Genomic DNA, 21,119 nt, shown 5'->3' with positions numbered 1-21,119 from the left:
ACAGAAAGGCCCTCGCCGGCCCCGGGGCTCGAACCCAGGACCGTCTTGCTGTGAGGCGACAGCGCTAACCACTACACCACCGTGCCGCCCCCAAAGTAAAATTATTTTTTTAAATGATATTAATAATAATATATATATTTTTTAAACTCCATAGGTCCAGTTATTAGAGGAGAACCTGGAGATATCATTGTGGTAACCTTTCGGAATAATGCATCGAACAACCACAGCTTGCAACCTCATGGTCTGTCGTATGATAAACTTTACGAAGGGGCCATGTATCAAGACGGTAAGACATAACCTTTATTTGGTTTTCCAAATAGAAAAAATATACTGTAAACCTTTTTAATTTTGTTAACACCTTCATATACACATGCATATCATTACTCAGATCTCTCCAGTTAAGTGGAGATGAGACATCTCACTCTTCCTTTCACCTCCTCAGGTTCTCAGAAAGCAGGGGCCAGTGTGGCACCAGGTCAGACCTTTACCTATCGATGGAGGGTGATGGAAGGCCCCTCGCCCAGTGACCCACCCTGCCTGTCATACCTGTATTACTCAGCTACAGATCCTGTCCGGGACACCAACTCTGGTTTGGTGGGACCGTTACAGGTGTGCAAGAAAGGAGTTCTGGATGAGAGTGGTCGACAGGTACGCTTCAACACACATTTTATGTATTCCTGCTTAAAGTCAAAGCAGGTTTGCGGAACGACCCATTGTTAGCAAATGAACTTGGTTCGCTTTGTAACTGAATACAGTGTCACTGATAGTGACATTCTTTTATTAACATGAACCCACATGCTTGTGTGTTTGTGTTGTGTAGCATACAGGGTCGGAGGTGCAGAAAGAATTTTTTCTGCTCTTCACCGTGATTGATGAGAATGAAAGCTGGTATCTGGAGAATAATACCGATGAGTTTGGGAGTGATGATTCAGACCCAGAAAGCCCAGCATTCCAAGAGAGCAACAAAATGCACTGTAAGGATTGCCACTGTGTGTGTGTGTGTGTGTGTGTGTGTGTGTGTGTGTGTGTGTGTGTGTGTGTGTGTGTGTACCAAATAGTGTTGTAGTCAAGGCCACATAAACCGAGACCAAGTCATGACAAAGACCAAAGTGTATTGAGACCAAGACGCTGAGGGGTTGAGGTCAAGTCAAGACCAAGAACAAGGCAAGGCAAGACTGAGTCAAGACCAGGACCAGAGTAGTATGGTGAAGGGGTGGGGGAGGGGTGACAGTCATTAACAGGAAGAAAAATTTCAAATTAGCAACAAGTCACGTTATTGGTCGCATTTGAAGCAGGAAATTTTACATCCAATCACAGTAATGATGTTAAGAAATAAATCAGACAATGCACAGGCAATTTAGTGAAATCCCCACAGTTGTGGTCTTGACCTGTCTTGAAATAAAATCCCGAGTTCTCTACAGTATGTTTGAGACCGAGACAAGACCTAGTAAAAACATGGTTGATTCTGAGACAAGACGAGACCGAGACTTTCAAAAAGTGGTCTTGAGACCGGTCTCGAGTACTAAATGATTTGTTGTTTTAACTTAAAAAAGTTAATATCTGGGCTGCCTTAAAATTTTGAGTTCATTGAAATTAATATAGTAAGTTAACACAATTAAGCAAACAATTTAACTCATCTCATCTCATTATCTCTAGCCGCTTTATCCTTCTACAGGGTCGCAGGCAAGCTGGAGCCTATCCCAGCTGACTACAGGCGAAAGGCGGGGTACACCCTGGACAAGTCGCCAGGTCATCACAGGGCTGACACATAGACACAGACAACCATTCACACTCACATTCACACCTACGGTCAATTTAGAGTCACCAGTTAACCTAACCTGCATGTCTTTGGACTGTGGGGGAAACCGGAGCACCCGGAGGAAACCCACGCGGACACGGGGAGAACATGCAAACTCCACACAGAAAGGCCCTCGCCGGCCCCGGGGCTCGAACCCAGGACCTTCTTGCTGTGAGGCGACAGTGCTAACCACTACACCACCGTGCCGCCCACAATTTAACTCACTATATGAATTTCAATGAACTCAAAATTTTAAGGCAGCCCGGGTACTAACTTTTTTAAGTTAAAAAAACAAATAATTTTTTACAGTGTAGTATCAAATATGTAACAGTAACATGTTCATTTAGTCTGTTACAATGTAAATGTACAACCTCCTTTACTCTGCTCAACTCACTCCCACGTGTGTGTGTTCTCCCTCTCAGGTGTAAATGGCTTCATGTACGGAAACCTTCCTGGCCTTGATCTGTGCGAGGGGGACCATGTTGTATGGCACCTGCTAGGCTTGGGTACAGAAGTGGATCTCCACGGCGTTTATTTTCAGGGAAACACGTTTCAGCGGGACGGCAATACACACGACACACTTAACCTGTTTCCTCACACCAGTGTCACTGTCTCCATGGTACCAGACAATGACGGTAATCTACTCTCAAGTCTTATATATAAATATGTATTTTTTAAAAAATAGCCTAAAACTCACAAGACAATTAAGTTCCAATAATGAAATACAGTTTCAAAACATAAACCAACGTTCAGAAAGCAGGTGGAGGAAAAATAAGTACACCCTTTCTACTTCCACGATTATTAAGACAGGAATTAGCAGCCATGTGTTATTAATGAAATTCACAAGATTTTATTGGAATCAACTCATCCAGTGTGACAGGTAATAATCTGAAAAGGCCGCTTTAAAAGGACCGCATACGTAAAAATGCTTTTCTTTCCTGAATTTAAATATCTTCATAAATTCATTCTAATCTGCTGACATTTTATGTCTTTGCTTTTGGACTCTAGGTGTGTTTGGGCTGAGTTGTCGTACAGCTGATCACTACCGTGGTGGCATGCTCCAGCTGTATACAGTCAAACGCTGCACAACAAACCAGAACCATGAATCGGAGGCTACGACCTTCCAGCCTGATGTGTATTTCTACTTGGCTGCTGAAGAAGTAATGTGGAACTATGCCCCAAACCGGACATGGGAGCTGGAGAATCACCACAATACTCTATATGAGAGGTCGGTGTTGATCACTAGTATCAAAACACCTTCAGACATGATATGTCTCGCACCTGTAGACAAAGTGTTTATTTGATATTTCTCTGTTCTTCTCTCTCTCTCTCTCTCTCTCAGCCCTGGAAATGTTTTCCTCAATAAATCTGAGAACCGGATTGGCTCTGAATACAAAAAGGTGGTTTACAGCCAGTACACAGACAACACCTTTACAAAGAAGAAGCCCAGAGGTCCTGATGAGGAGCATCTTGGCATTCTGGGTAAAATATACACTTTTAAACTGGTATCTTTGAAGCATCAGCATAGCTGAATTCTTTACATTTTAGGGTTAATAAAAGCACTGTTTTGGTTAGGGCAAAATCATATTGAAATGTTAAGATGTTACTAATCTGCTTTTAGTCACCTAACATTAATTAAATGTGTGTTCCTGAAAGTTTTTTTCAAATGATATAGGAAAAGCCTTGATACTTACTACAACACCATTATACTCTATGTAGTAAGCACATATACAGTATATAGTGATTAGGAAGTAATTTGGGATTCAGTCTAACAGTGTGTCAGATCTTAATAAAAATAATAATGAAGATGGTTAATTAATATAGATGGTAAAATGTAAATCTGAGACAATATCAGCAACAGGAAAAAAAATGCTGTTTATTCTATCCATATTCACTGGATATGAGCAGTTGCGTGCTCTGATAGCCTAGTAGTAGAGTAGCCAATCAGCTCATATACGGTACCATGAGTAGAGAAAAACAAAATGGCGGAGCATGTTGCTGAACCAACCGAGGACAAAATAAAAACTCTATTCAAAAACAAAACCGCAAAAAATACAAAAAAGCAACAAAATATGGGATGAAAGTATTTGCTGGTAAGAACGTTTTTTTTTTTTTCAAGAATTATTATTACAGCATTTTTCACAAATTGCTACTGTCATTTTGCCGGTTTGTTTACATTCTTCATCTTTAAGCATTAAAATTTTAGACTGGTTGAAAAGCTCAAAGAAGTTTGAAAATTACATAACTGAAATGTCCAAGGAAGAATTAAATAAATGTCTAAAGCTAATCTGTACCTCGGCAAGACGGCAATTTCTACAAAAAAAACACCAAACACTAAACTCAATTCGTGCAGCCATCAATGGGTTTTAAGAAGTCCACCTAAGAGGAAATTATTTTTTCAGATGTTTTGTATAAAGTTTTTATTTATCGAATTTGCAAAAAATAAAAATAAAAATGCTCTGTTTCTCAAAATCCAGTGAATGTGGATAGAATAAAACAATTATTCCACTCAATCTGATCGTACATGGCTTATAGCCAACTTGGCTGTCAGCTCATGTATGACTCAATGTCGTGGCATAATTCTTAAATATATATTCTATAATATCAATCTTTATGGTTTATGATAAAATTATAATATTGCGTTATTATAATTCTGGAGACACTCATTTTTTAGGAATCAACCACTAGGAGGTGGAGACATTTTGTTTTCAGGTCCATCTGTCCATGTGTCCATCCGAGATTCTCATTAGCGTAATATCTCAAGAACTGCAATGGCATATTAGGGCCATTGTGGGTCAATTTTTAAAAAGGCACTGAGGTGAGGCAAAAAATCTGAGACAAAAAAATGAGTTTCCGAGCTTAAAGTCATACATTTACAAGAAAAAAATTATTATATATTATATCTCCGAGATTACACTTTTGCAAGGAAAAAAATCTCCAGGACTAATTCCAGAATTAAAAAGTCAGAAATTTCTCATCTCATCTCATTAACTCTAGCCGCTTTATCCTGCTCTACAGGGTCGCAGGCAAGCTGGAGCCTATCCCAGCTGACTACGGGCAAAAGGCAGGGTACACCCTGGACAAGTCGCCAGGTCATCACAGGGCAGACACATAGACACAGACAACCATTCACACTCACATTCACACCTACGGTCAATTTAGAGTCACCAGTTAACCTAACCTGCATGTCTTTGGACTGTGGGGGAAACCGGAGCACCCGGAGGAAACTCACGCAGACACAGGGAGAACATGCAAACTCCGCACAGAAAGGCCCTCGCCAGCCACGGGGCTCGAACCCGGACCTTCTTGCTGAGGCGACAGCGCTAACCACTACACCACCGTGCCGCCCAGTCAGAAATTTATGAGAAAAAAATTGGAAAAAATAGTGTTTTTGTCAAGGAACCAAAACACAAAACATTGATCCAACCTTGCAGAGTAATCACACTACAAACGCCATGGCTGAGCCGAGAGGGATAGGAAATGCCGTCTTTCCTCCTCAGTCACGCAATATAAAAGAATAAAGTGCTGAGTTTCAACTGTGTAGGTGCAATAGGCTTATCAAATCAGTCTCATGTAAAAAGGGATCAGTCTCATAAATTCATTAATCATTAATTCAAGTGTCTAATAGTTTATAGCTAAACTATTAAAATCACTGGAATAACTTGGTGGTGATGTTGGTATAGTTTATTGAGTATTGTAGCTCTAATGTAATACATTTACTCTAGATCTATAACATGCATATAACCACCAAATGGGCGAAGGCAATTAGAATACTTGTTTGGCAGAGGTTGGTACTCAGTGGATGTTGGAGCAATAAACAGGACACAGTTTATTCCAAAGATACCATTTATTGAAATAGCTGACATGAATTAGCAAACTAATACTGATCAGATATGGCAACAATAGCAGCCAAGGAATAATTCAATATAAATGTTGATACAATGTATAAAAATAAGAATCAGTAGTGTATATGATGATAATTAAGGCACTAATGGTCATCAGAAGTAATAAACTATATGCCAGTGTTACAGTGTAGGGACGAGTGGATGTTGAAATGTGAGAGGGAAATCACGTGTTCATGTGGTCTGTGTGAGAATATGTGTGTGTAAGAGTGTGTGTGTGTGAGTGTATGTGTGTGCATGTGCACAGCTGCGCACTAACAAGATGAGGAGGAGCTAGGGAGAGAGGGCGTGCGCAGGCGCATGACAAGGAGGAGGGGAGTGAGGCTGTGAATGGAATGCGCGAGCCTTTGTGCTAGGCCTCAAAGCCAAACTTCTACTCAACCTTAGCTACTCCTGAAATCCCAATGTTGAAGGGTGTGGTGCGATGGAGAGAATTAAAAAGAAAGAGAGAGAGAGAGAGAGAGAGAGAAAAAATGCATGCACAATCTAACTAAATACAGATAGTAAACAAAGTAAATCAAACAACACGCGGTCTAAGACCGACTTTCATTTGAATCAAAATGCGTACATTTAAACCATGAATGAATTCAAATAAACACTCTTCTCATTAACTAGCCACAACTAAGACTAACAATTGCCCAGATGACAGCCTTACTTGAGATCGCTCTTGTTTGGCGACTGAAAGTGCGCCGTCTGTTATCCGAAGACAGCGCGGAGCGCAGGTCCAGGGAGAAAACAGTTCTGTTCCTTTCACTTTTACAGCTCGTCAGCTGAAGATCTTCGGTGTCCCTTCGGTTGTCTGATGATCTGGAAGGAATCTTGTTTATAGTTCGTTGACGTTGTGAAAGGGAAAAGGGATCCGGTCGCCTTTCCTCTTTAAAATACTGTGTGGGCTGCAGTAACTAACCAGTTCAGTTATTATTACAACTATGCGAAGAGCAAATACATTGAACTTTGGCTAAAGGTCCGGTATCAATAGCTCGTTCTTTGTCCTTTGTTCTCCTGTAGCACAGATGCAACGGCCTCTCTTTCACACGTGGAAACCCACCGCTAGAGAGAAAGAATTTTGATTCCGCCACGGGTTTAAAGCACAGTCGTGACGTCACTGTATTTGGTATCCGGTATCATCTCTGTATCCAATACCATTACAGGGAGTCAGAAGAATGGGCAGAGATAGAACATGGCATTGAGTACAGGGATTGGTGTGTTCAATGCTGTACAGTGAAAGGGAATTGGTTACTATGGCTACGGCGTGGCAGTCCATCCCTACAGACTGCATTTCTCAGAATGCACTGTAGCCAGGAGGTGATCGATTGTTGCAATTCCTGGATGCGACAGGAGATGAATGTATAAACCTTTTTTGCCTTAGCTGTTTATAAATGTATAATTATTGTGCAAGAGCAGTTTCATTATACTATCAGTGTGTGGCTTCTTCACATCTGCCCAAATCTCTGTTACTTTGAAACGGCTGAGCCAAGAGTCATAGGAAATACAGTCTTTCCTCCTCGATCATGCAATATAAAAGATTATTATACATACAGGACACTTTTTCGATGGAATAAAAACATGTGTTCTCTTCCCTTCTAGTGCGTTTCATTCATTTGGTTTGACAGCATGCAATATTGTTAGCATATCGCTTATCCTACGTGTATTACGTCACTCTACCCAATGGAGAATGAGCGTTGAATATGGTTTATGATATTGCATGGTTGTCAAGAAAATATGATGTCACACGTCGGAGCAGTAAAACTTCCATGCTAGTGAGTGACTGTGACAATTTGTAAACAAACATGGCATTCAGGTTTGCTTCATTAAATACGTAAGATTTAGAGAGAATTTTGAAAGAGAAAGACGCATTGAACACCTGAAAGGAATGTGTATGTATAATATTATTATTATTAATATTATTATTATTATTATTATTAATATAATCTCATCTTCAGCTCGGTCAGTATCATGCTAGCTGAATGGAATATATCTGATATACCACTCAACGCTAGCCAATATTATTTAAATTTAGCGCTAAGAGATTTTCCAGAATGCACTACAGCCAGGAAGCAAGAGAGGGGTGTTGTTGTTTTTTTTGAAAATTTATGACTGTATGATCTTGGAGAATATTCCACTTTTTTTCTCGTAAATGTCTGACTTTAATTTTGGAAATTCTGAGTTTTTTCACCACACACACACACACACACACACACACACACACACACACACACACACACACACCTGCCTCAGCTGAATTATTATTCTAACCAGCACCATTCAATTTTGTAATTGATCTAAACATACAGCTAAGATGACATCTTAGCAAGTGGAAATACCTTGAATATAGTCAAATGTATCAACTATAGTATTTCTTATTAAAAGTTTAAAATAAACCAAGGTTTTTAAGCCTATTTGAAGACATTTTTGCTCATTTCAAGCATGATACTGTAGTTTGTTCTATGGGCAGATAATTTTACTCAGTGTAAGTATTTATTTCTAGAAAGAAACAAACTTATCTGTCAATAGAATAACATTTATAGCTTGCAAAACAAAAAACAATGCAAACATAGTGATCCTGCTAATGTGTTGCGATGTTTGAGGTAGTTTCAAATGATTGAATACTTCATATTGGAATGTATTTGAATATTGAACCTATTGAGTTTTAAAATCAGAGGGATTTGGTTGGCTAAATCACTGTTTTGAGAACTTGATTTCTATTTCTAGACTTATTAATACAAGATCATGTTAATCACAGTACACTCACAGAAATAAAGGTCCTAAACTGATGCTAGGGTCAAGGGTATGTCTTTTGTACAATTACAGCATATGTTTCACCTTTAGAAATAATGAAAAGGTACATAATTGAACCTTATGGTTAACCACCTTCAAAGCTTTATCCTAAAAGCACATTTGAAGGTACACTACATTCACCGACAAAGGAATAAAGATGTACCCTTGATGGCACAACCCTGGTACAAAGAAAGTACCTTTATTTCTTTATGTTGGCAGGTCCCATTCTCAGGGTGGAGGTTGGGGAGAAGGTTCAAGTTGTGTTTAAGAACAATGCCAGCAAGCCATATTCAGTTCATGCTCATGGTGTGAAGGCCCGAGAGAAAAACCTGAAACCTGTTGCTCCAGGTACCTCACAGACGACTCTATATTACTGATGACAAATGATGTTCTCAGACAACTTGTACACACTTTGGTGCGGTTTTATTACCATGTATTTTGCGTGCTAATAATATTGTGTGTGTTCTAGGTGATGTTATAAAGTATAACTTGACTATCAGTTCAGGACCTGGGCGTTCTGATCCCAACTGCATAACCTTTGTTTATTACTCATCAGCAAACTTTGTCAAGGTACAGCACACCTTAGATAATACTGTGTACTTCTTTGCGCTCTGTGTGTGTGTGTGTGTGTGTGTGTGTGTGTGTGTGTGTGTGTGTGTGTGTGTGTGTGTGTAATGCTGTGTCTGGAGAGTGCTAGTTTGTTGTTTGTATTCTTTTCATTAAAAGGAAAATACAGTGGATATAAAAAGTGTACACACCCTGTTAAAATGATAGGTTTTTCTGATGTAAAAAAATGAGACCACGATAAATAATTTCAAATTTTTTCCCACCTTTAAAGTGACCTATAACCTGTACAATTCAACTGAAAAACGAACAAATCTGTTAGGGGGAAAAACACAAAAAATTAAAAACGTACAATAAGCTGGTTGCATAAGTGTACACACCCTTAAACTAATACTTTATTGAAGCACCTTTTGATTTAATTACAGCATTCAGTCTTTTTATGTACATACCTACCATCAATTAAAATGACTGTGATTAACCCCAAATAAAGTTCAGACATTTACTCAGTTGCATCTTCCAGCAAAAGCCAGGGTTCACAGAGAGCTTACAAAGCATCATTGTTGAAAGGTATCAGTCAGGAGACGGGTACAAAAACATTTCCACAGCATTAGATATACCATGGAGCACAGTGAAGACAGTCATCAAGAAGTGGAGAAAATATGGGACAACAGTGACATTACCGTGAACTGGACATCCCTCCAAAATTGCTGAAAAGACAAGACAAAAACTGGTCAGGGAGGCTGCCGAGAGGCCTACAGTAACACTGAAGGAGCTGCAGGAATTTGTGGCAAGTACTGGTTGTGTACTACATGTGACAACAATCTCCCATATTCTCCATATGTCTGGACTATGAGGTAGGGTCAAAGAAAAACATCCAGGCCCAGCTAAATTTTGCAAAAAAAAAATACATCAACTCTCCCAAATGCATGTGGGAAAAATGTGTTATGGTCTGATGAAACCAAGGTTGAACTTTTTGGCCACAATTCCAAAAGGTATCTTTGGCACAAAAACAACACTGCGCATCACCAAAAGACCACCATACCCACGGTGAAGCATGGTGGTGGCAGCATCATGTTTTGGGGTTGTTTTTCTTCAGCTGGAACAGGGGCTTTAGTCAAGGTGGAGGGAATTATGAACAGTTCTAAATACCAGTCAATTTTGGTCCACAACCTTCAGGTGTCTGCTAGAAAGCTGAAGATGAAGAGGAATTTCATCTTTCAGCATGACAATGACCCCAAAAATGTTTTGGAATGGCCCAGCCAGAGCCCAGACCTAAATCCAATTGAAAATCTGTGGGGTGACCTGAAGAGGGCTGTGCACAAGAGATGCCCTCGCAATCTGACAGATTTGGAGCGCTTTTGCAAGTAAGAGTAGGCAGATATTGCCAAGTCTAGATGTGGCAGGCTGATAGACTTCGACCCAAAAAGATTGAATGCTATAATTAAACCAAAATGTGCTTCAACAAAGTATTAGTTTAAGGGTGTGCACACTTATGCAACCAGCTTATTGTATGTTTTTTGTTTTTTATGTTTTTCCCCCAACAGATGTTTGTTTTTCAATTAAATTGTACAGGTTATAGGTCACATTAAAGTTGGGAAAAGTTTTGAAATGATTTATCATGGTCTCATTTTTTTACATCAGAAAAGCCTATCATTTTAACAGGGTTGTGTACACTTTTTCTATACACTGTATGTTGCTGTTGTGGTTGTTGTTTGTCTGATTTTTGTTGTGTCTGCTGGACTGGGATAGGATTTGGCGAGTGGCCTGGTTGGACCATTGCTGGTGTGTCGTAAAGGCACTCTAAACAAAGCCAGACACCGAATGGATGTGAACAAAGAATTCGCTCTGCTCTTCATGGTCTTCGATGAGAATGAATCCTGGTATCTGAACGACAATATTAAAACACATCTAGGCAAAGACCCAGACACTTTTGATAAAGACGATGAGGGATTTTTGGAGAGCAACATGATGCATGGTTAGTCACTTTTGTCTGTGCATTCAATTGACATTATAAACCCTAAGTTTTTTCTTGCCATTTTCTACCATCTCTGCTTTGCTCATTAGGGATCTAAATCTATATTCAGAGTTCTCTAAAGCTGCTTAGTGACAATGTACATTGTATATAAAAGCACTATACGACTTGAACTGAAATTATTTCTCACGATAATCTTTTCTTCATGTGCTGATCAGGTATTAACGGGAAACTGTATGGCAACCTGCACGGTCTGAAGATGCAGCGAGGAGATAGGACCACGTGGCACTTAATGGGGTTGGGAAACGAGATAGACATGCACACAGTGCACTTTCACGCTCAGAGCTTCATATACAAGGTACACATTTATTTCATTATTTATTTCATATTTTACAGTGTCCACTCTGTAATTGATATCTTTTCTCTCCTCTATCAGACGGATTACCCCCACCGTGCTGATGTGTACGACTTGTTCCCTGGAACATTTAAAGGGGTGGATCTGATAGCTGGAACTCCTGGAACGTGGCTCCTTCACTGCCATGTGACAGACCACATTCATGCCGGCATGGAGACAACCTTCACCATCAACGGTTAGATTTACAAACACATTTTTAATGTAGGCCTCATATTATTGGTAAATATTAACATTTTCAAGATCTGTAATGTAAATCTGTAATGGTGGTTTAAATTAGGCTAATAGATATTGAAACAGAACCAGGTAAAACAAAAATAAGAATTGGATCCTTTCTGACTGCGTTGGCATTTCTATGTAGTGTTCCTAAAGGCTGCACCCACTTCAAGGTTAAATCTGGATACAGATATTGGCGCTGCATTATACTCCTAATATATAGCTAAATAAACACAACTAGGACTTGTACCATTATATGGACACGAGTGTTTCACTGGGAAATACACCACTCGTATTTTTCATACGAGCTCCATCCGGGACATGGAGAACCAAACCCGTGACATATTCCTCTATATGTCACTCGTGAAGAAATCGATTAATTGTTTTGATAAATTTGCATACTTTTTGTTTGTGAATGTGTCGATATAATAAAAAGAAAATCACACGTTGGCTTGAAGATATGAAGTTTATCTTCTCCTGTTGAAAAACTCCCATTTTTCTGTTTCATGAGCATTTCTCCACCAGTGCATAAACTCACCACTCTTTAGCAACTCTTTTTTTTTTTTTTTGTGGTGTTTTCTCTGATCTATGTAAAGCGACCTTGAGTTTGAGAAAGGCGCTATATAAATGTAACTTATTATTTATTTATTTATTTATTTATTATTTCTCATCCAAAATACATCGCGGATCTGAGTGACATATTTAAATAATATTGGCTGGTGTTGAGTGGTCTATCAGATATATTCCATTCAGCTAGCATGATATTGAACGAGTCGAAGACGAGTAGCTGAATGGAATATATCTGATAGACCACGAAAAAAGCCATTATTATTATTATTATTATTATTATTATTATTATACATACAGTGTCAGCCCTGTGATGACCTGGCGACTTGTCCAGGGTATACCCCGCCTCTCACTCATAGTCAGCTGGGATAGACTCCAGCTTGCCTGCAACCCTGTAGAACAGGATAAGCGGCTACAGATAATGGATGGATGGATGGATGGATGGATGGATGGATGGATGGATGGATGGATGGATGGATGGATGGATGGATTATACATACACATTCCTTTCAGGTGTTCAACACGTCTTTCTCATTCAAAATTCTCTCAAAATCTTCTGTATTTAACGAAGCAAACCTGGCGGCCATGTTTGTTTACAAATTGTCACAGTCGCTCGCTAGCGTGGAAGTTTTATTTCTCTGATGTGTGACGTCATGTTGTCTTGACAACCGTGCAGTATCGTAAACCATATTCAATGCTCATTCTCCATTGGGTAGAGTGACATAATACACGTAGGATAAGCGATATGCTAACAATATTGCATGCTATCAAACCAAATGAATGAAACCTGCTAGAAGGGAATATAACACATTTTTATTCCATCGAAAAAGTGTCCTGTATGTATAACAATTCCTGATATTTCACTCTGATGGCATCACTCCCAGTGTTTTCCTGCTGACTAGACGTGCATTGTCAAAATGGCGAACCGGTTCAAAATTAAAATTCTTTTGATTAGCTTGCGTATTTTTTGTGGATGTGGCAATATAATATAAAGAACGTTACACGGTGGCACAAAGATGTGAAGTTTATCTTTTCATGGTGAAAAATACTACTTTCACCCCTCGAAGATAAACTTCATTTTTTTCGCGCAACCGTGTAATATTCTCAATATATTATATAAGTATCCTATATTTGTGAATTATTCTATAATTAATTGTATTTATGCCAACAAGCTGTAGTAACAAAAAATAGCCATATATAATAAAAGCACAAAGAAACTCGTTTCCATTTAGCATACTTTAATTCAACTTTTCTTTTTTTTTCTTCCCAATGCATTTGCAGAGTCAGAAACAAGGAAACATGGGGGAAATGGTAGGTTCATTTTTCTGTGACTATACCATGATGTACTGTGAATATTCAATGGTATCTTTTTTTTCCTTGGTTGCATATTCTGTTGAAATTATTTTTAAAAACTCCACTGTTTTTCAGGCTGCACATGTTTGCACAGTTTACCCCTCATCCCACTATTCGTCGCAGTGGCATTCTGGCTTCAGTGACTCACAAAAGATTAATCGGAATCTACTTCACTCCAAACTGTGGTTTGAACAGAGACAAGTGGGAGGCAGAAAAGTACACTACAAATTGCACACTATGTTTGTGGACATTCAGCCAGCTGACAGAATGAATGCCTTAACGGGGCCGACTCACCTTTCCCAGGATCCTCTGCGCCAAGGAGTGAGTCGCCATTTTTAATGCTAGCAATATTTCTAAAACAATCCACAACAACTCCAGGCTATAGATCTTAAATTGTATCTTAAAATTTAAGATACTTTGTCACAGTATTTATATTTTAAGTCCTGACTATTCCAAAGATAAGGCATATTTTGTTCTAAGCTTCTACATATGACACTTGGATAATGGAAAAGTTTGAGACGGCTTTTGAAGGATCACTAATGGTGACTTTGCAGAGGTTTGGCTGTACAAATAACGAGCAGGTAGCAGTCACATGCTTTCAAAATAAAAACAATGAGCTGGAACAAACTGTGAAGGGCTAACCTGACCCCCTTAAGTATGTTTTGCCAAAAGTACTTTTCTCTTATGCATGTTTATAGGTGCAGTGTTATATAGGGTAAGTCAAAAAGTTCTAAGATAGCTTTGTTATTTTTATTTCTGAAAATAACAAAGCTATTTCTCTACATATCCTCCATTTAAGTCTAAACACTAATGCAAGTGGTATTTCCATCAGAGAATTCCTTCTCTGTAGAATTCTGGGGGATGTCTTTCACACTTTTTGAAATTATAACATCTGTCTGAGAACATTTTGACTGACCATCGTGTGTGTGTGTGTGTATATCCATGTAGCCGCTTATCCTGTCCTACAGGGTCGCGGGCAAGCTGGAGCCTATCCCAGCTGACTATGGGTGAGAGGCAGGGTACACCCTGGACAAGTCGCCAGGTCATCACAGGGCTGACACATAGACACAGACAACCATTCACACTCACATTCACACCTACGGTCAATTTAGAGTCACCAGTTAACCTAACCTGCATGTCTTTGGACTGTGGGGGAAACCGGAGCACCCGGAGGAAACCCACGCGGACATGGGGAGAACATGCAAACTCCACACAGAAAGGCCCTCGCTGGCTACTGGGCTCAAACCCAGGACCTTATTGCTGTGAGGCGACAGTGATAACCACTACACCACCGTGCCACCTGCCTGAAATGATGATGCCAGAACTGACCACATGGCTGCATTCTTGTATTTAAACTTTATTACACATACCAAAAGCATAGTGTTGCACTGAAGTTTGAGCAGGAAAAAAATACATTCAGTCTTCTAGTGATGCTTATATACAGTGCATGCATTACATCTGTGAGTGTGTTATTGTTTTTTGGGGGGTTGATTTCTAGCCCTTTTACTCCACAAACTTGAATTAGAGTTTTACATCTTTCAGTATTGCCTTTGCTGTTGAACAGTGATCAATGTGACTGCTATTTAATAAACAACATTTACTATTCAGTCCTGAGTGTTTGATTAAGTTTCTCTCACAATAGTGATAAAATTATGAGTTGACAAACGACTCTCTCTTGTGTTCTCATATCTTCAGTATTTGTAGTACAAGCATCTGTACTATATCTGTACGTGTATGTTCAGATGAATTTGTTGTCAAGTCTCTACAAACGGAAAACTGAATCCTCAAAATATCACTCATGCAAGTCAACATTTCTGTTTACAACCGATTTTATTTTCCTCTACCTCTTTTCTTCCAAAGTTGAACAGTACTACAGGTCAAAAACCAAGTTAGGGATAGATTGGGGTGCAGTTTTAGTTTGCTATGTAGAATTATTATTATTATTATTATTATTATTATTACCTCCACCAATGTTGATGGAGGAGGTTATGTTTTCGCCTTTGTTTGTCTGTTCCCAACGTAATTCAAAAAGCAATGAACGAATTTGGATGAAATTTGGAGGAAAGATGAGCCATGGGTCAAGGAACAATATTTTCAAATGAAAATCTGGATATGTACTGTATGTGGATCCAGGATTTTCATTGTCTGTTCCCAACGTAGCTCAAAAAGTAATGAACAGATTTGAATGAAATTTGGTGTACAGCTTTAGTATTATCCTCGGTTTAAGTGATTTGATTTTGACGTTGATAATATGTGGCTTGGTGGACGTATGGACTCTACCGAGTGCCCTTCTAGCTATTATTATTGGCAATAAAGATTAAGTGATAATAAGGAGCTTGATTGCTTTCACTTTGGAAGTGAAGAAACTTATCTTTGGAAGAAGGAACTCAAGAAAACTCAAGAAAACTGGAGCTGTTTGTGTGACTTGACTGTAGCAGTTTGTACCAACATTAAAATTAAAATAACGACGATGAAATATTTTCTATTCAATGTGTCATAAAGCGATATAAATGCTCTTCGACTTGCAACCTGATTGGCTGGTAGGAAGAAGAAAAAAGCACTTAGAATAACAGTGCTTTTCTGAATGGTTGTGACAAAAAAGAAAAAAAAACATAACATGTGCCTCCAAGAAGAGGTCAAAGTTTAATATATATTTTAGACAATCCAAAAGATTACTTTGATGTTTGATTTTGTGATTTGTGACTCACTAGGAAAGAGCTGATGGCTCCATAGTGATAGCGGCAACACACTTGTGTGTCTTAAACGTACTTGTATAACAGAAGCTTCGCCCACACCGTGAGCAATAATATGACTTGTGTCCAGTGTGAGTGCGCTGGTGTCGCTGGAGATGAGTCTGGTTATGAAAGCTCTTCTTACACTGCGAGCAGTGATACGGCTTCTGTCCAGTATGAGTGCGCTGGTGCAGTAGCAGGGCTTTCTGGTGCGTAAAACGCTTGCCGCACTCCGAACACTCATATGGCTTCTCTCCTGTGTGAGTACGTTGGTGTATTTGGAAAGTGCTCTTGTGAGCAAAAGTCTTTTCGCAGTGCGAGCAGTGATGCGGCTTCTCTCCACTGTGGACCCGCCCATGTCGCCGCAGGGTGCTCTGGTGAGTAAAACTCTTCCCGCATTGTGCACAGCAATACAGCTTCTCTCCCATGTGAATGCGCTGGTGCGCTTGGAAATAACACTGCTGAGTAAAACACTTCCTGCAGCTTAAACAATGGTACAGCTTTTCCCTGTTGTGTGTGAGCTTGTATTGTTGGAGATGAGTCAGTTGAGAAAAACTCTTGGCGCACTGCGAACACTGGTACGGCTTTTCTCCTGTGTGGACACCAGGCCTGGAATTTTGTCATTTTAGGGGCAGGGCCACTTGGCCTTTTGTGCTGTCAATTTTTTGAGGGCACGAAGGCCAAAAGCCAGGGCACCAAGGCCATAAAATAAAACAATGATTTTAAGTTCACGTCTATAATGAATTTAATTTAAGGACTAATGACTCTTCTGAGGAAGATTGGAGTCTCAGTCGAAACTATCAAGCAGGTAAAGAAACATCTCCTACACTATTATGTCTGAAGATAAGAAAATATTGAACACATCGAAACTTATCAATCCATCACTCACTTCAAAAATTGTAAAACTTATTCAACCTATATCCTCCCATAATTTTTGTTCAATTGACACCGAATGTGCAAGAGCATCTTCAGACTGTACTACTACGCAGATTTTTGATTAATCAAAATTGAGCCTGGAGTCCATCAAAATGTTTGACTGTAAATGGAACATATACTAGCATGCAGGCTACTGATTAACCCATAAGAGCCCAGACCGATTTCTCAATCAAGGAAAATTATTGAGGAAATAAAATGAACTAAATAGACGACAAAGAAAACATTTCTGACCTTTTATTTTTTAAAATAGCACTTTCATGTCTCAAGATCTGAAATATTAAATTGCAAATTTGCAGAACACTGCAACACTATTACACTGTTAACCCGAAAGTTCATTCTATGCAAACAGTTTGAGGAAATACCACTTTTAAAGATTATTTTTATTGCATTACTTAAACAGTATGAGCATATGAAGAGTATATGAGACAGTCATTGGGTGTACTCATTTTTGTAATTTAAACAAACTTAAACTATCATGTTTTACCTCAGGCCACAGTGCTGCCCTGTTGTGATTGGCTCAAAACTCAAGACAAGTCTGTGCTTGTCTGCTGACGGCTACAGAGGAAGTTGCGCCATTTTCTAATTTACACAGAGCAATTAAGGTCTTTGCACTTTGCATGCTCCTTGGACAATATGCCTGCATTTTTCTGTTTTTAACAATGAGATAAAATCTCTTGCGATGGTGATCTCGTCAAGATGGCAGCAGTTACACTTCGGTTAAACAGCAAAAAGAAACATACAATACTAGTAACAAAACAATGCTAACTGCATAGATTAAAAAAGTGGCTATGAACAGACAACAGCACATATCACGTATCATATTAAGGCAGGAACAAGCAGTAGTAACATCCATGACCTTACGCTTAAAGCTTGACAAAGGAAAAACTTGACAGCAAGCTAATTAGCATTTGTTACCGGCTACAGCCGGTACTCGGCACGTTAAAAGTGGGTCAACGTTGTAACGACATAACGTTACTGTACAAGCAATGCTTATTTAACGGTAACAAACTTAAGCCCTATATGTTGAAATTCCTCTCTTATTCGTTCGTTAATTTATCACACAGTCTTACCTCAGTCAACTTCTTCCCTCCTTCTGTGAAAATTCAACATCTCAGATGCGGACACAAGTGGGCAGGGGATGCGTTTGATTAAGTCTCCTGGTTGGCTGGTGATAGATTGGTGTCATTATAGCACGTCGGAGCGGTTCATGCCAGGCTCGAGTCCAATCCACCACTGATGAGTTGCCCAATAAGAATCCAGAATGTCATCAAAAGACATATTTTTTTCTCAATAGACGCAGGTGATGTTAAAGCCTATTGGCAGTCACGAGGCAGACTACAAAACCACAGGGCATCAAGGCCACTGTGGCCTTACAGCAGATATTTTTTTCCAAGGGCACAAGGCCAAATTGAGAGGGCACGAGGGCCATGGCCCTCGTGAAATTCCTGCCCTGGTGGACAGCTGGTCTATTTGAAGAGCACTCCGGTGAGCAAAACTCTTTGTACACACTCCACAGCAATACAGTTTCTGTCCTATTTGGACGTGCCAGTGAATCCGTAGGTTATCCTCTCGATTGAAACTCTTCCCGCAGTGAGAACACTGATAAGGCTTCTCTCCCGTGTGAATGCGTTGATGTGACTGAAGGTTGTTCTCTTGCGCAAAACTTTTCCCACACTCTGATCACTGATACGGCTTCTCTCCGGTGTGAACGCATGTGTGGATTTGGAAATTACTCAGGTGAGGAAAACTCTTTTCACAATATGAGCACTGGAACCCTTTTTTCTGAAGTTGGATGCCAGAGGTTTTAATGCACAGAGTATCAGATGATGTTTGCTGACTCGAGCTTGTTGTCTCGGCTATTTTCCGCAGATTGTCGGGTTCCTCACGGTGGCATCTCTTGACGTGTTCGTCAAGGTACATTTCAAATGTATATAAAAATGGACGCCAGGAGCAGGAGAAGACTTGCAGCAGGAAATTGCTCTTCCCTGGAACAGAGAGTGAACTACAGCATTAGGAACTCAATGTACAAAATGCAATGAAACTATAATTATATTCAATAAAAACAAGAAGAATGTTAAAGTGGACATGAAGTAGATTTTGGTAGGTTGACTGGACCCTGCTTGGCCACAATTCCTCGATTCCAGTTTTATAATCAGTCCACAAATAATCAGGAAACACAAAACTAATTTTATAAAAAATAATTTGAATTTGAATTCTCAATAAAGAAAGCAACTTCGTTTCCAAATCCTTCTTAGCGTGCTTTCACATCTGTTAGTCCTTTTGCTGAGTCTGAATCAGAGCAAAACTGATACACTAGGCTCGAACGCTATTTAATTTGGTTTCACACTGGCCACTTTAATAGGAACTTGTTCTTGATTCGAACATTCCTGTTCTTGGTTGCAGGAGTGGAACCCAATGTGATCTTCTGCTGTTATATGCTGAGATGCTTTTCTGCTCACCACGGTTGTAATGAGTTGCTATGAGTGACTATATCCTTCCTGGCAGCTCAAACCAATCTGGCCATTTTCCTCTGACCTCTCTTATCAACAAGGCATTTGTTTCCACCCACAGAACTGTCACTCACTCACTCTGTGTTTTTTGTTTTTCGCACCATTCTGTGTAAACTCTAGACCAAGCGGCAGGGTTTGTCTGGCTCGATTAGTGCAGCCCAGAGGAACAGGAATATCAGGGATGAAGAGAGGTGGACCATGAACCTCACATTTGTTGATGAAGAACGTTCTGCAGTGCTCATGGACTGGAAGGACAGAAAGCAAGAAAAGAAAAGACAAGTTGGCTAAATAAACATAATATTTAAGGCTTTGTAGAAGTTTATGATTTGTCAATTTTTGAATATTTTCAATGCTTTTACTGATCGGTTTTTCATATTTTGAAATGCATTAGATGTGAAACATAAAATGGTATTTTTATGGTTTTCTGTTGATCAAAAACTCATCAAAGAAATCAATATTTGGAAAATTGCTCCACAGGAATAATTTGTGCATCACTGGTAGGGATGGGTATCGTTCGGATTTTATTGATACCAATAAAGATACTGATACTGCTCATTCATCCAGATCTTCTTATTGATACCACTTTTCATAATTTGGTGCAAAAAAATCAAGACATGACATAAGATGTGAAAAGATTCAACAGTTTTTTTTTATTATTACTTTTTCACAGAAATAATACGTTAAATTTTTCTTGTATATATAATGAATGAATGAAGAAAAACCACCTCTCTTCAGACATCCTGGTGAACTTCTACCGCTATACCATCGAGAGCATCCTAACCAACTGTATTACAGTCTGGTATGGGAACTGCTCTGTCTCAGACCGGAAGGCACTGCAGAGGGTGGTGAAAATCGCCCAGCGTGTCATGGGAGCCTCACTTCCTGCTACTGAGGACTTCTACAGGAAGCGATGTCTCAGGAGAGCCATAAACATCAACAAAGACTCCTGCCATCCAGCACACAAACTGTTCACTCTCCTGCCCTCTGGAAGACGCTACAGGAGCCTTCGGACCAAAAGCACCAGGTTCAGGAACAGTTTTTTTTTTCCTTCAGCGGTCTCACTGCTGAACTCCGTCCCCCCCTCCATGGTCCCCCCCTCCACACACACACACTCACCAACCAACACCCGCAAACAAACTGAATTGACTTGAACTGACTTCACTGCACCATCACCATTTGCACTACTGTTTATTCATACCGCGTTTTGTATATACTGCAAATATCTATACCATATCATACCATTGCACTACAGTACATTTATATCACACATTTGTACATACTGTAAATATCTATCATATCATTATTCCATATACTGTAATTCCAGTACATTTATATTTGTATATTACACGTTATTTACTGCTATGCACTTCTGGTTAGAT

General features: G+C 39.5%; 1 protein-coding gene across 1 annotated transcript in view; it reads left to right on the top strand.

Moving 5' to 3' along the window:
* Positions 1–15,169, top strand: part of LOC132867158 (ferroxidase HEPHL1-like) — a 38,021-nt gene extending 22,852 nt beyond the window's left edge. The window contains exons 8-20 of the mRNA XM_060899923.1: positions 155–286; positions 443–648; positions 821–974; positions 2,221–2,433; positions 2,807–3,026; positions 3,141–3,280; positions 8,698–8,826; positions 8,948–9,048; positions 10,792–11,017; positions 11,233–11,372; positions 11,451–11,604; positions 13,491–13,520; positions 13,638–15,169. Of these exons, the coding sequence (XP_060755906.1) occupies positions 155–286; positions 443–648; positions 821–974; positions 2,221–2,433; positions 2,807–3,026; positions 3,141–3,280; positions 8,698–8,826; positions 8,948–9,048; positions 10,792–11,017; positions 11,233–11,372; positions 11,451–11,604; positions 13,491–13,520; positions 13,638–13,705 (1,913 nt within the window). The 3' untranslated portion in view covers positions 13,706–15,169. The remainder of the gene's footprint in view (positions 1–154; positions 287–442; positions 649–820; positions 975–2,220; positions 2,434–2,806; positions 3,027–3,140; positions 3,281–8,697; positions 8,827–8,947; positions 9,049–10,791; positions 11,018–11,232; positions 11,373–11,450; positions 11,605–13,490; positions 13,521–13,637) is intronic.
* The last annotated feature ends 5,950 nt before the right edge of the window (positions 15,170–21,119 follow it).

Source organism: Neoarius graeffei, chromosome 19 (assembly GCF_027579695.1).
Source record: "Neoarius graeffei isolate fNeoGra1 chromosome 19, fNeoGra1.pri, whole genome shotgun sequence".
NCBI classification, from domain to species: domain Eukaryota; kingdom Metazoa; phylum Chordata; class Actinopteri; order Siluriformes; family Ariidae; genus Neoarius; species Neoarius graeffei.
The sequence above is the reverse complement of the archived record's forward strand: the minus strand, read 5'-3'. Positions and strand labels throughout refer to the sequence as shown.